General features: G+C 53.3%; 1 protein-coding gene across 1 annotated transcript; it reads right to left on the reverse strand.

Annotated features, from left to right (window-relative positions):
• Positions 1–2,212: 2,212 nt before the first annotated feature.
• Positions 2,213–14,190, reverse strand: LOC111146939 (Zic family member 5). Its single transcript, XM_022502689.1, is given in 4 exon segments — positions 2,213–2,553; positions 7,831–8,268; positions 12,646–14,164; positions 14,167–14,190. Coding segments are annotated over 4 exon segments (2,322 nt in total).
• Between the last annotated feature and the right edge of the window lie 439 nt (positions 14,191–14,629).

The raw sequence follows: 14,629 nt of genomic DNA on the forward strand, positions 1-14,629 counted from the left end.
CCTCCCACTTCTGCCAGCGCCCTGACCCGGCCGGCGGTTCCGCCCGAGAGCGACGCCTCCAGTTCCCAGTGAGGCTGACTGTGTAGGCCTCAGGCCCGAGGCTCTGGCTGAGAGGCCCAAGCTACCTCCCTTCCCCTCGCGCACGGAACTCAGTCCCTGCAGGAAGGTGGGATGGCTCTGGTGGGAACTGTAATCTCCCCTTATCCCCGAGCCTGGGGGGGACCCCTGAGGGGCCACAGTCCCTAGGTGGAAAAGCAGACATTGAGAACGGATCTAAAGTTAAGGATGCTAGGGGCGCCTGGGTGGCTCAGTGGGTTAAGCCTCTGCCTTGGGCTGGGGTCATGATCTCAGGGTCCTGGGCTCTCTGCTCATCGGAGAGCCTGCTTCTCTCCCCACACTGCCTGCCTCTCTGCCTACTTGTGATCTCTCTCTGTGTGTGTGTCAAATAAATAAATTATTTTTAAAATTTAAAAAATAATAATAATAAAGTTAAGGATGCTAACCCCTGCACTGGGCAAAGAGGGCGCGACGGAGAGTTTGACAGCATCTCCCGACCCCTTCCGGGCACCTTGTAATGAAAGGGAAGGCCCACGTCCATTTTGAACTCCACACCAGCAGACGGTGGCCTCCCGTGGGGGTTCTGGCCGCCGAAGTTAGTCGGACAGGATCCCCTGCGCCCCTTTCCCCAGCCGAGTCTTGTCTCTCCTTGTCAAGAACAGAGAGTTCACAAAGTTTCTTAAGAGTACTCGATTCACTTATGTCACAGTGAGTTAGCGGTAAGCTTGCCTTTTTTTTTTTTTTTAAATGTTAGTAATTTCCAGCTGCTGAAATCAACTTCCATTTGATTTTGAGTCAAACGTTTGGCATTGGGGAGGAGAGGATGTTTTGGCGCAGTTCTTGGCGCCCTTAAAGAGGACTCCAGTGTGTCTGGGCCTTTGGTCTTCCCACCGCCTGGAGGGGATATCGACAAAAATCTTGTTTGAGGTCTCAGTTTCGCCATCTGTAAATTGGAGCGGAGGTTCTTGGCAGAGCTTTGTGATCTGGGAAAGGGACCTTAAGGGAAAGGAGGAAGTCAGTAAAGAAGCCTGTTCGCACGCACCAAGTTTTTGCCTTTCTTTGTACCAGCTAGGCCCTTTGCAAAATAACGCCCGGCCTGACGGCCTAATGCATTTTTGCAGGACGCGCGGGGGTGCGGGGGGTAAATTTTCTCCACGCAAGAGCAGACCAAAGCGAGTGTCCCCACCCGGCGAGTCCCGCGTGACCCTCCTGTGCTAAACGGCACTCTCCCCCAAACGGGCCCGAAGTGGTGGGCGCCGGCGCACTAACCTCCCCGGCCCAGGGCAGCTGTTCCCATTTTGTTCCCGCCTCCCCTCCCCTCCCCCCAGGCCCTCGTATTCCTTTAACGCCTGCTGAGGACGGCCTCCCCGCTGCCCTTCATGTAGGATGGGCCCTTCTCTTCAGCCTCCAAATGAGAAGTGACATTTGCACTCGGCTCAGCCAACGCGTGAGCACAGCGCGGGGACACAGGCCCATTGACCGAGCGCGGCCGAGGGGCCCGCGGGCTCGGCGGCATCCGAAGCTGCCTTAATTAATACCATCTTAAATAGTCCGGCAGCCACCGAAGACAAAGTTGAAGAAAGACTTTAAGGCTGAGTGCCCCTCGACAAGCTCTTTTTCCCCGTGTCATTCAATATTTAATGCGCCCGCTTCGAATGCTACTACTGGTGTTCCTTTCTCAGCAAGGACATTATTTTTTCACGGTGCCCATAGCCAGGGAAAGCCCTTTAGGCAAAGAAAATCAAAATGTTTGTTGTTTTGGATGACTTATAACTGTTGTTTAACACAAGCACTTTCAGCAAAGTGTAACAGGCGCAGCCTCCAAAGCAAACAACACAATCCTTGTGACAGAGTCGGACACAAAAAGCACATTGTCTTGCGGACTACCCCTTTTCTCTGGTGCTAGATGGGGGCCTGTCTCCGAGTGAACACCACGATGCCATTTCACTTTTGAACTATTGTTTCTGAGTTATGCCATGTGGCCAAAAGGAGCGAGAAGGGGGTTGTTTCCAGGCTCATAAGACAAACGAGTTGCCTTTTCATTGAAATCCCCCCGCGATCCTTGAAAACGGAGTTTAAATGTCACCTCCGCCTTTCTAATGGGCACAGGGCTGGAGGCGACCCTTCAAAGCGCCCGGGTGATAAACGACCCTTATTAAATATAGCGGGGACCGCTGGGAAAGTCCCGCGCCCGGGGCCAGCACGTGGAAGAGCGCCCCTCGCTGGAGGGCCCCGGAGAGGCCCGGCCTCCCCTGCAGCCCGCGAGGCCCCCCGCGGCCGGCCGGGACCCGGCTCCGGCTCGGGGGGTCGGGGTGGGGAGGCCGGGTGAGGGGGGCCAGTTGTAAGACAACTTCTTATCTGCCGCCCCCAACACGCCCGTGCGCTCCCATCCCCAGAGGCTCGGCGTGAAAGCTCGGAGCGTTTCCCCCTGACTTCTTTTTGTCCGTTGCCGAGTGGCGTCTGCAAGTCTGAGCTGCAAAGTTACTGATTTGCAGGCTGCATGTTAAGGCAGCCCATGTAAGTAATTTCTCCGGGCACCCCAGCAAAGGAGAACAAATCGCTGACAAAGGCGAGCGCTTTCGATTCAGCGGCGTCGTTAAGGCAACCCCGAAGTATTCCTCCTATAATAAGTTCCACTTCAAAGGGTTTCTCATTCAGCGGTGACTGCTTCGCACTTTTATTAAGTCCGGGCTTTTTCACTCGGAGGAATCATCTGTTTGGTTATTTTTCATCGTGTTTATTTTTCACCATTCACACAGTACTTGTATTAAATAAACAAAGAACAATCGCTCTGCAAATAAAAGTACTTAGGTGGGGAGAGAAGGAAGAGGAACTGGAGCCCGGGCGCCCCTGGCTCGGTCCCCGCCTCTGAGCGCACCCACCCCACCCCCACCCGGCCCGCTCTCCTCCTCTCCTCTGTCTCCCTCTCCCCTTTCTCGGCAGCTAGGAGGATCCATGGGAGATCGGAACAACAAGTGGGTGAAAAGACCTATGCTATTAGGGGTCGTGCGTCTCCGATTATATGGGCAGCGTTATATGTAATACAGATATTTCCGACGAGGTGAAAATTGAGCGCGCTAAGTTGGCATGGAAGTACAGGTCACTGCAAACTGTATCTTAATAGAGTGTCTCGAATCGCTGTCGAGCCTCTGCCAGCGAGTCCCCGGCCCAGCCCATTGCCATAGCAATCCTGACGCTCCTGTGGGTGTACCAGAAAAGCAGTAGTTTGAATTTCAAAGAACATGCCTTTGAACTTCTCCCTGCCTGATTAGGCACTTGTGCCCCGTGTGAATGTGTGTGCCCCGGGAGTGTTTGGGCGTGGGCGTGGGGGGGCGGGGGTCTGTGAGTTTTCGTTCACGCAGGGAAAGTGCTGGGCTGGCAAACCCAGTGCAGTGTCACGGTGGGTCTCGTTAGCAGTCCCTCCAATCTCGGGAGACTGGGTTTTCCTGGCCTTGTGTCCATTTTGGTAGATGGTGGGTAGTGTGATGTGAGGGGCTGACAGTATTGGTTAGTGTCTGGATTGTTTGTTTCTCTTGTATTCAGCTTTCCTTTCCTCTCTGACTTAGATGATCACTGGAGGAACCAGATCATCTCCCCCCTCGCCCCCCAGTCCTATTTCCTAACCAAACTGGGCTAAAAAATAGTTCAGGGGGAACATCTCCCATTTCATAGGGAAAGAGATGACAGATCGATAGATTAGATGCTGGTCGGTAGGTAGGTAGGTAGGTAGGCAGGCAGGCAGAAGGAACCACTATGATCTCAAACAACTTCCCCCAAATGGAAGATTTAGTAAATGACAAGGGTGCAGTACAGACCGGTAGGCTGATAGCTGGGCCTCACTTTCAAGGACTTCGGGCCTCCTCCTTTCCTGTCCCGGGTGCTATCCCTCTTGTGTGGCCATCTCCAAACTCCTTGAAAGAATAGAATTCCCACCCTCAAGCTATTTCTCTGTGCTTTAGATTTTTGGAGCAGGAGTTTTACCAAAGAAAATCCTGAATGGGGAAAAGATATATCTCCCCTACAAATAGCCATGTACTGGAAGATTCTCCTAGACCGGAAAACAAAAGGTAGATGATTTAAAATGTTTGTGAGGGCACAAGGGCGACGTTTTGCCGAGGAGAGATGAAGTCTTTGATGATAGCCAACGTAGTGTCAATAGTGGCTTTCTCTGAGACAGATTCAGATGGGAACGTCTTGCTTGCCAATTGCCATAGAAATCTTAACACACCATGAAGATTGTCCAAGCGCCAAGCCTTCCGTTCTGGACTAAATTACTTTGAAGTGGCGCGGGACGGGCAGTGGTCAATTTTAACTCTATAGACTGGACAGAGAACTCTGGGAGTGGGAGATTGTGCGTTTTAAAGCAGAAAATAAGAAGGGGAAACTTGTTTTATACACTCTATACAAGGTTCTGCTCATTGTCAGATATCTTTTATCTTTTATATTTCCCATGAATGATTCATGTCTTGGTGGCTTTGTGTCACCCCTTTCACGAGAAACTTCATTAGAGAGCTATAAGTTTTCCCATTGATTGGGGCCCTTAGCCATGAGTGTTTTTCACTTCGTGCGCTGGTTATCGTCGTCTGGCTTAAAACAACTCATTGCAACGTGTTTCACCTTCACTACATCGGACAAAGCTGACTTTTAAAAACCACCATAACCTTATGGAGAACTGCTTATGGACGTGACTACCAATTGTTCTCTTCTCTTTTTAAAAACTCGTTGCCTTTTATCAGTTTTGTACCAGCTAAGTGAAAAAAACAAGCCCACAATCAAATCAGCCCTGTTCGTGTGGACAGCCAATTACATGAGTTCGAGCCACTGGGATATTTTGTGGCCATGAGTCTAATTTCTAGCTACCACCTGCCTTAAAATGCTGAGCTAGGCTTCCCAGATCAGCTCCACTTGCAAATAAACCAGTCGAACTGGAAGCCACCCCCCCCCACCCCCCCCCCCCGCCCCCATTACCTGATGGTGAGAGGCATTCAATGCCCACCATTCATTCAGCGTGTTAAACTCCGCACCTATCCCAGCTCCTGAGTTTACCTTCTTTGTGTCTGGAAGCCTCTCCCTGTCCCTGCCTCTTTTCTTCATTCTTTTTACCTTTTTACTTCAGAGGCTAGACACCAAAGAAATGCTCAGATTCACTTCTCAGATTTTCAGTGATTAGGATCCCTCAGGATATTATTAACCAACGAACACAGTAACCCCTAAGATTTATGCCGGTGTTACATGCAACTTACACGGCTTAGTCTTCATAAATACACTGTATTTTCTAGATTATGATTGTAAAGTAAACCAAGCTATAAAAATGTTATTGCTTGGGGAGAGGCTAAGAATAAAGAGCTCAGGAGAACCCACTGTCCTCTGGTCAGCAACCTGTTCTGTTTGTACAAGAATGGCAGAAACACGCCATTGGGTAAAACATAAACAAGACATAGGAAGAATACCTTTATTAAATTTTTAACTTCATAATCATTCTTGCTTTCTTTCTAGTGGAGGTACACATTTTTAAGTTTTCATTTTCGGTGTATCGGGAACCAATAAATCTGTGGCAGAGCGACCCTAGGCATGGCAAAATACATAAAATACATATTCCTTTGTTTCATAATAAATAAACCTGTAGCATAATAAAGAATAGTGCAAACTACCATTGAAAAAGTTGTATAAATAAAACAACTCATCATAAATCAGGAATATTTTGTTCTAATAAGTTTACGATACATAAATTATCCCCCCGAAGTCCATACCTACTTTGTCTATTTGAAAGAGCTCTGAAAGTGGGTATATGAAAAGCAAATAAACTTTAAAAATGTAGAATTATTTTATATTCAAGTTTTATGGTCTTCTTCTTTATAAAGGAGGGTCTGCATGTTTCATAGTCACTGTAACAATCAAGACATTGAAAGGCGCTCAAAGTGACAGCACCATGCACCGCACTAGTAATATAATAGATCTATAAACTATATATAATCTTGTCAACACAATGCAAAAAAGACATGCAGGAAGAGTCCTGGTTTTCACATTACGTTGTTCATTCAAGTAAGCTTAAAAATATATTCCCCCATTTTCTTTCCTTTTTTCTTTTTTTTTCCTTAAATAAACCGTGGGTCATAAATGACAATCTTTCACCAAAATGTATAATATAATTCTTTGGTGTGCTTTGAACTCTTCCAGGAAAAAACAAAGGATGATGTCTGAAAATAAATTAATTCAACTGTACAAATAATAGTGTTCACACACGTTATTAACAACGACAAGACTGCGTCAGCCACTCACAGCACACAAAACAAATTTCTACAAACCCTGGGGAGGGGGTGTCTTCAGGGTCTCTGAGGATAAATTAGTGCTCTTTAGTATATTTGTATGATGTTTATGATGGGCTATATTTTGCACGAGATGTGTTGCACGGACTGCAAATAAATTGACTAAGAGTTATTGTCCTGGGTCCTTGACCTTTTTTATCTTTGCTTGACAGCTCTAGCAAAGGTCACACATTCATCAGTGTTTGGTGGTAACTATAAACCTTTTAAAAATTTTAATATGTACAGCAACTCCCTCCCCTCTTTTAATGTAAATCATACACTTCACACACTGTCATTTTCAAATGGGATCCAGTTCCGTGCGCTCGGTGCTCAGGTAGAGGAAAAAAACACACAAAAATGCAGTTTCGGGCATTGAAAAATAAAGACTTTTTAAAAGGTTGATACAACAGTATAAAAGAGGGCTTGGCCTGTTTTAAAAACAACAGCTTTCCCTAAAATAGGCATGTTGCCGACATCACACCTCCTGAGACTTGCCTGTTAATTTTGGCAATCCCCAAACACTTATCCAAGACTTATCTTTTTATTACATGAGAAGTTTGGACCCAATCAAGAGGCAGCATCTGAGATTTCAGATTTAAAAAAAAGAAAAAAAAAACCATAGAGAAAAAGGAGAGCACTTGAATTTCTTCTATTTCACAAAAAATCACAGTTGCACAGTTGTCTACTGCAGCAGCGCTTCTCTCCACTTTTGCTAGAACAATCACAGTAGCACAATCAATGGAGACGTGTTAAGTCTACTGCATCTTTTTCTCTTTCCGTCACACAGGCAGGGTACTGGGGAAACAATCCTGTATAAAAATAGTGCGTTAAGAGGAGATCAGTAAGAAAAGAGTGGGAATTTCAAATGACAACTATTCGAACTTAAAGGGTTTTTACAAATAGTTTTGGACACAGGTACAGTCTGAGATCTGTTGGTGATGCAGCAAGTGTGTGGCTTACAATCAAGAGGCCTTTTTAGACTTAGGGCCCAAGGAGGAGGCTAAGAGGCTCCAAAGCAGCCCAGGTTGTGGTGGTAAAGGCATTCTCGAGGCACTGCGGGAAATGCAGAGGGCCTTGTTGCTCTGTGCAGTTCTGACTTCATGCTTTTTCTCACTCCTTCCAAAGTCTACGGATATTGCATTGGCAGTGTGGATCTCGATTAACCCTTGGTACATCTTGCTCCTAGCCCTGTCCCCCTGCAACGTACAAGTCCAGTTCGATTGTTTTTTGTTGTTGTTGTTTGTTTGTTTTCTAAGAAGAAGAAGAAAGAAAAAAACCCAAATATCTTAATTAAATTAATTAAATGTACAAACACCATAGGGTTTCATACGGAATAAATAGGGCTAATTAGACCCGGTGGCAAGTCTGAGTCAAGGGTTTGTCTCAGGCTCGGCATTGTCTCAGGTTAGGATATGGTCCAAGGACTCCCACTTATGACTTATTATTATTATCACGAGTAAATTCTAACGTATGGTCCGCGCAACCTCAGAGTTCCCATACATCTCCTCGTCTTCAGACTCCGAGGTGGTTCCATTGCTGGAAGGTGTATGAAGGTGGCTGGGGGCTCCGCTGGCCTGGCAAACGTACCACTCATTGAGGTTGGTCACCTGAGGGGACAGAGTGCTAGAGCGACTCCGGGTTGGGTCCAGCACAGGGGACAAAGGGGCACCCACTGGAGTCCCCACTGAGGAGTAACCAAGGGCTCCTGGAGAAGGCGGGGGGGACTTGCAGTGAATCTTCATGTGTTTCCTCAGAGAGCTGGGGTGAGTGTAGGACTTGTCACAGCCCCGGATCTTGCAGTAGTAGGGCTTGTCGCTGGTGTGGACATGGGAATGTTTCTTGCGATCGCTGCTGTTGGCAAACTTCCTGTCACAGCCATCAAATTCACATTTGAAAGGCTTTTCCCCTGCAACAAAACATAGGGAAGGTCAACAGTTGCTTTTCAGAGACCCCTCACTTGAGACAGAAATCTTGGAGAGGAAATCTGGAGGCATTTTCCCATTCTCTTGAAGGCCAACTCCCCAGCCTGGTTTCCATTCCTAATCCCTATGTTCCAGAAGGCAGCAGGGTAGGGATCCTTCAGGGATGGGCCTGGAGGCTCTCCCTGGACCTGGGCTTGTGAGAGGCTGGATGTCAATCCCCGCAGCACCACAGGGCTGGGGGTGGGGAGTAGGGGGGTGGGCACGGGGGGGGGGTGAGGGGAAATGGGTACAGCGAAGTCCAGGAGGCAACACGGAAACCCAACCAGGACCCCAATACCCAGGTTCTCACTGCCCTCAGGGTCTGTTCCCACAAAAATACAAGCAGATCCCCTGTCAAGATAAATGCTGATAAAATGATTCTTCCAAAGTCACAGCTTGGGGGAAGAATACAAGAAAAAAAGAAGGAAAGTAAGCAAGTCCACTAAATTAAAAGAGAAGTGAGGGGGGGTGCCATAAAATTATAATAATGGCATTTTGTTTCAGAGCGGCCCCAGGGTTCCCCTGATGGGAAAAGAAATGAAGTAAAGACAAATCCCGTTCTCTTCAGAAACAAAGGCACCTGTGAAACACACAATCCCATCGCTTGATTTTTTATAAGCCTGGCTGCGTAGAGACTAGGCCAACCGTCTCTTCATTCTACCACCTTCCCTCCCAGCTTGCAAGGCAATTAAGAGCCTGAGGAAGGGGATCTTAGCAAACATTAGCAAGGCCCTCAAGGCCCGGCCAGAACCAAGCCCGCACCTGACGTTCCAGGGAAACAGATGCTGACAGCTTCCTACCTTACTTAACAGTCAGAAAAGGGACTATTTACCAGTCTTTGGCCCATGGCCCCTTGAAACTGCTCTAACCACCTCAGGGACGCCATGCCTTTAAGCACAAGGCCCCTAGTGCAGGAAGTGGAAATCCTCAATAAGACAATGCTTAACGGAAACCCAGCCATATATGCCGGCATTAAAGAGCAAGAAAGGAAGATAGTTAACAGTACGGATTTTCTCTCTCACCTAAGCATCTACGAACTTGATGTATTCGAGTCAAGACTGAACAAGCCATCTCAGACACATTATTGTTCAATAACACTTCAATAATATTGTTTGTTCAATAATATTTACATGATTTTAAAAATAAAATTGAATTTCTCTACATTCTAGCAGCTCTTCTGCTGGCTCACGAGGTCCGGCTTTTTCCTTAGTTTGGGATAATATATATATTTTTAAAAAACAAACAACTATTAAAACAGCTGAGTGTATATAAATTTTTGTGAATTTTCCTATACAAATATTTCAGTGCAGTGTTATTTTCGTTTTTGTTTTGTTTTGGGTTTTTGTTTTTTTAATTTCACCAATGCTAACTGCTTCGATGCCAGAGTGTATTAATAGGTCTGGAAGTATTCAGATATCTGGAATATAACTTATCCCACCTGGAAATACTGTCTAAACATAAAATTAGGTTATTATTCAAACATACGGGCGGCATGGATCTACAGAGGGAAAAACACAAAACGTAACACAATCATCCCAACATTCTCAGCAGATGACCTGCAACGCCAACAAAAAAATGTTAAATCACTTTTTATCAAAACATGTTATCTGTTCTGACTTCTGTGTTCTACTTTAAAAACCGAAGATAATATTAACTTAAAGGGGCATAATTTACAAAATTATAATCGGCCTTTCTTCAATACGTAGGCCTAAGCGGCTTTATTCATCCTTTGGAAAAGGGCAGTGCTGTCTGGAGTTCTCCGGCTTCGGTGCTCCCTGTATCCCGGGTCCGGAAGAGAGCGCACGGCTTCCACACCGCCGCCTCGCACTGCCCACGACACAGAGACGCAATTAGGCCCAGGGAAGGGAGATGTGGGATGGGGGGCGGGGGAGTAGGAAAGAAGGGATGAAGGAGGTAGAGGAAGAAAGCAGGGGAGGGTAGTAAAGGTGAAAGGACCGCCTGTCTTTCAGGCGGCCTAAGAGGGGCACTGAGCAAATTCTAGCTAACTGGGAAGGGTGAGAGACCCCAGTGTTTACATTTCAGATTCTGACCGGGGGGTCAATCAGAATTTAACCACTTGCAGAATTCGAGAGAGTAAGGGCCGTGCATGAGCTCTTCTCCTGCCTACTCGTTCCCTGTCCCGGAGGGAACTCGAGTCCGGCCCAATGGAAGGTTATAAACCGAACTGGGGGCACGTGGGTTAGGAAATGGGCCTTCGGGAGCGGCCGCGGAATCACTCCCTTTGCTCCGTTTGTTCCGGGATCCCGGATAACCCCCAAACGCGAGAGCGCCGTGGTAGGGGGGGTGGTCCCCGATGGTCCCCCTGCCGCACACAAGGCGCCTGGGCGAGGCGGCCCGTGGACCCGGCGCTGGCATCGCTCCCCGCGGCCGGGGCGAGAACCACGGGGCCCCCGGCAGCCGGGCGGGAACCGCAACCCTGCGCACGCCGTGGAACCACAAAGCAGCTCGGGCCTGGGCCCCCCAGCACCCGGGATCTCCGCCCCGCCGTGCGCGCGCCCCTCTCCCCGGAGGCCGCCGTCCGCGGGAGCGGGAAGCCGGGCACCCCCCAGTTCCTTGCTCCACGCGCGCGGAAACGGCCACCGCTCCGGCCGCCGCGGAAGAAAGCCCCCCCCAACCCCGCCTCTCTCCGAGGCCTGCAAAGGCGGGAAGGGCCGGGAGACGCAGGCCGCAGGCTCTGCTCTCGGGGACCCACTGGGGTCGGGGTTGAGGGCAGCTCCACCTCCTGCGCCCCGCGTGTCCACTTTAGGGTCCTGGAACCCTGTCCCGGCGGCAAGGGCTGGGCGTAGGGGCAAACAGCTGGCTAAGCGGGTCAGGGACTTTTATCAAAAGCCTCTAGGGAAGTTTTTCCTTTTGGAAAACTCCTTAGGGCGGGCCGATCCCGAATCGAAAAATGGGAATGGCTCGGAGACTTCCTGGGAAGACTTCCTCCGGCCCCTCGACGGTGCACGTGAGGCCTGCCAGGTGCTGGCAGACAGGAGCCCGGCCCCGGGCCACCCCGACCCGGCTCCCCCCGCAGATCCGACTGGCGCCCCTGATGCCCTCGGCCCCGGCCGCCAGCCGGGCGCTGGGCCCACGCGCGGCGGCTGCCTCCTCGCCGCCCAGCGCCGATAAATCAGCTAAGTAATTACTGAACGTAAACTCCAGTTACTTAAGTGTCCTCCGAGGGGTAATATCGTCTGTCCCTATAAATCCCGACCGCTCGCGCTCATCAGCGCTTCCGCGTAACGCGCTCGTGCGTTCGACGGGGACACACGACCCACAGAAAACACCCCACCTGCCCCGCCGCAATCGCCCTCACGGGGTGGGGGGTGGGGGCAGGACCGGGGGCTGAGATGGGAGGGGTCGCCGCAGAGCCGGGGGTTTGCCCCCAAGTTCCTCCGCGGGGCCAATGCCCGCAAGAGACTAGCTCTCACCCTGTCCTCCTCCCAACTAGAACCTTTTCTGGAAGGACAGAGCGAATTTCTCCAGCACCTTCTAGGGCACATGTGAGTGTGTGACAGAGCTGTGTGATACTGCGAGTGTGAGCATGGGTGTATGCGAAGTGTAACTGAGAAAGTGTGCGCGAGGGTGTACGTGGAGGAGGAGTGTGCCAGCATGTGGGTGTCCAGCAACGAGGCAGAGGTGGGTGGTACGAGACACGGGTGTGTGAAGTGGTTTGGGGGCGGTGTGGGGTGTGTGACTGGGGGGGGAGGGGGGGACAGGGGCGCATTCCTTTGGCCTTGTGCACCACGCCCCGGAGGGACGGGACCCCTCCCCTCCTGTCAGGGCCGCCTCGAGCTGGGCCTAGAGGCCTCAACACTGGAGTAAATCCCACGTGCCCCCTCGCACGCCCGCTCTCCGGGGCACGGCGACCGCAAAGGGTCCGCTACCGGGGCGGCTCCGGTCCCCCTGCCCCATCGCCCTCCCCAGGTTCCCGGGGCCGGGCGAACGGGGGCTGCCGACCGTCCTGGGCGCCTTCCTGCTCCGACTGCTGCTGCTTCCGATCCGGGGCGGCGGCGGCGGCGGCTGGAGCGCGTTGCCGGTCCCGGCCGAGGGGCTGCGGACGCGCTGGAGACTCCACCGTGTGGGAACCCAGCGCGGGGCCTGTGTGTGCTATCGAATTACTTATTCGTAGAAAAAAAGGGGGGGAGAGAAAAAAAAGAAGTCACATGTCCGGGTTATACGTATGCGAAGAGAAGCAGCAGAAGGAGGGAAAATGAAGGCGAGCAGGAGGAGGAGGAGGAGGAAGAGAAGCAGCGGCGGAAGCGGCGGCGGCGCGGGAGGCGGCGGCGGCGGCGACGCGGCCGGGGACAGACACCCACCTGTATGAGTGCGCTTGTGGATCTTGAGGTTCTCGGAGCGCGCGAAGACCTTGCCGCAGCCCGGGAACGGGCAGGGAAAGGGCTTTTCGCCCGTGTGCACGCGGATGTGGTTGATGAGCTTGTATTTGGCCTTGAAGGGCTTGCCCTCGCGCGGACATTCCTCCCAGAAGCAGACGTGGTTGCTTTGCTCGGGGCCGCCCACGTGCTCCACCGTGACGTGGTTCACCAGCTCGTGCATGGTGCCGAAAGTTTTGGAGCAGGGCTTGGCGCCGCCGGCCGGGGGCGGTGGTGGCGGCGGCGGCGGCCCGGCCAGCTCGTCGGGGTCGATCCACTTGCAGATGAGCTCCTGCTTGATTGGCTGCCGCATGTAGCGCAGGAAGGCCCCGGCCGCCCCTGGGAGGTGGGGGTGGTGCTGGTGCGGGTGCTGCGCGGGCGCCGGCGGCGGCGGCGGCGGCGGCGGCGGCGCCGGGGGCGGCGCGTGGTGCTGCAGGTGGGGCCCGGGCCCGGCCGCCGCAGCCGCCGCGGCCGCTGCCAGGTTCAGGTTTAAGTTCACCGCTCCGTAGCTGTGCAGGGCGGCTGCCGCAGCCGCCGCCACCGCCCCGTAGTGCGCGTCCCCGGAGCGCGGCGCGAAGGGAGGCTCGGTGCGGCCGTATAGCTCCGCCGCGGCCGCTGCCGCGGCCGCCGCCAGCCCCAGGCGCATCTGGCCGTTGAGCGGGTGCGTGTGGCCGCCGGGGGCTCCCGGAGCGTCGTGCAGCGCAGGGAAGAGCGCCGGGCCCCCGCCGCCGCTGCCGTCCGGGCCCGCGTAGGTGCCGCTGGCGGAGATGAACATGCCGGCCGAGTGGGGAGGCGGGGCCGAGTGCTGGGGGGAGCCGGTGCCAGACCGCTGCTCCCCTCCAAGCGGGACCCCGTGCATGGCCGCCGCGGGGGCCGTGGCGGAAAGGTCCCTCCGGAGGACGAAGTCCCTGCTGTGGCCTTTGCCGCTGCTGCCGCCGCCGCCACTGTCGGTGGTGGTGTAGCCCGAGAGGGCAGGAGGAGGGGGAGGGGGAGGAGGAGGGGGTGAAGGGGAGGGAGGAAGAGGAGGGGCTGGGGGCGGGGGCGCGGAGGGCTGCGCGCGGCTGCTGCCCCCGCCACCCGGGTAGGTGCAGGCGCCGGGGTGCGCGACCGAGAGTGCGGCGCGGGCGGCGGCCGCCGGCGCCTCGGGCTGTGCCGGGAGCGCCTGGGAGGGAGGGCTGAGGCCGAGCGCGCTCGCCTGAGCCATGTGCTCGGGTCCGAGCGGAGTGATGGCCACGCCGGGGTCAGCGCTCAGGTCCCGAGGGCGGAGGTGCGTGGCTGTGGCGCGGAGGTGGGAGTGGGCGGGCGGGCTGGCCAGCGCTGGGAAGCCTGTCATATTCTGAAGCGGCCTGGCCTGAGCCGTTGCCAAATCCGCTAATCTCAGCGCTGGCGGGTTCCTCTTGCTCAAGGGGGGCTCCATCAGAACCGCACAATCAGACCCATAGACCCTCACTGGGGGGACTTTTTTTTCCCTCTGCCCACCTTCAAAAACATGTATATATTAGGCTCTCTTTAACTTCTTTGTCCTGGCCTCCTAACTCTGCTTATTCCTGTTCCCACTCTGTCCTCCAGCGATTGGCAGAGCGAACACCACTTTTGAGCTGCACAGTGGGACCGAGATTTTGGAAATGGCACGGGTGGGATTGGAGGGAACAGCGTGATTGGCAGCAGCCCCGGCTGCCGGATTGGCTCCCATTCAGGCCTCGGGCCCAGCAGGGATCCGCCCCCGTGCTCGCAGCCGCCTTTGCTTTCGCTTGGCGCCCCCTCCTCCCCTGCAGCCCTGCGTCCCCGCCTTCCAGGGGATGCCCAAGTTGCACTTGGAGAAAGTTTGCGCTGGGCCTGCGCGCGCAGCGCCCCGCGTTCCCATGACGCGCCTTTCGGAGAGCGTGCGCCGGCACGCGGCCGAAGGGTGCGGAGTGGGTAAGGGCTGGGG

The sequence above is a fragment of the Enhydra lutris genome, unplaced genomic scaffold (assembly GCF_002288905.1).
Source record: "Enhydra lutris kenyoni isolate GAN:26980312 unplaced genomic scaffold, ASM228890v2 scaffoldscaffold15, whole genome shotgun sequence".
Taxonomy (NCBI): domain Eukaryota; kingdom Metazoa; phylum Chordata; class Mammalia; order Carnivora; family Mustelidae; genus Enhydra; species Enhydra lutris.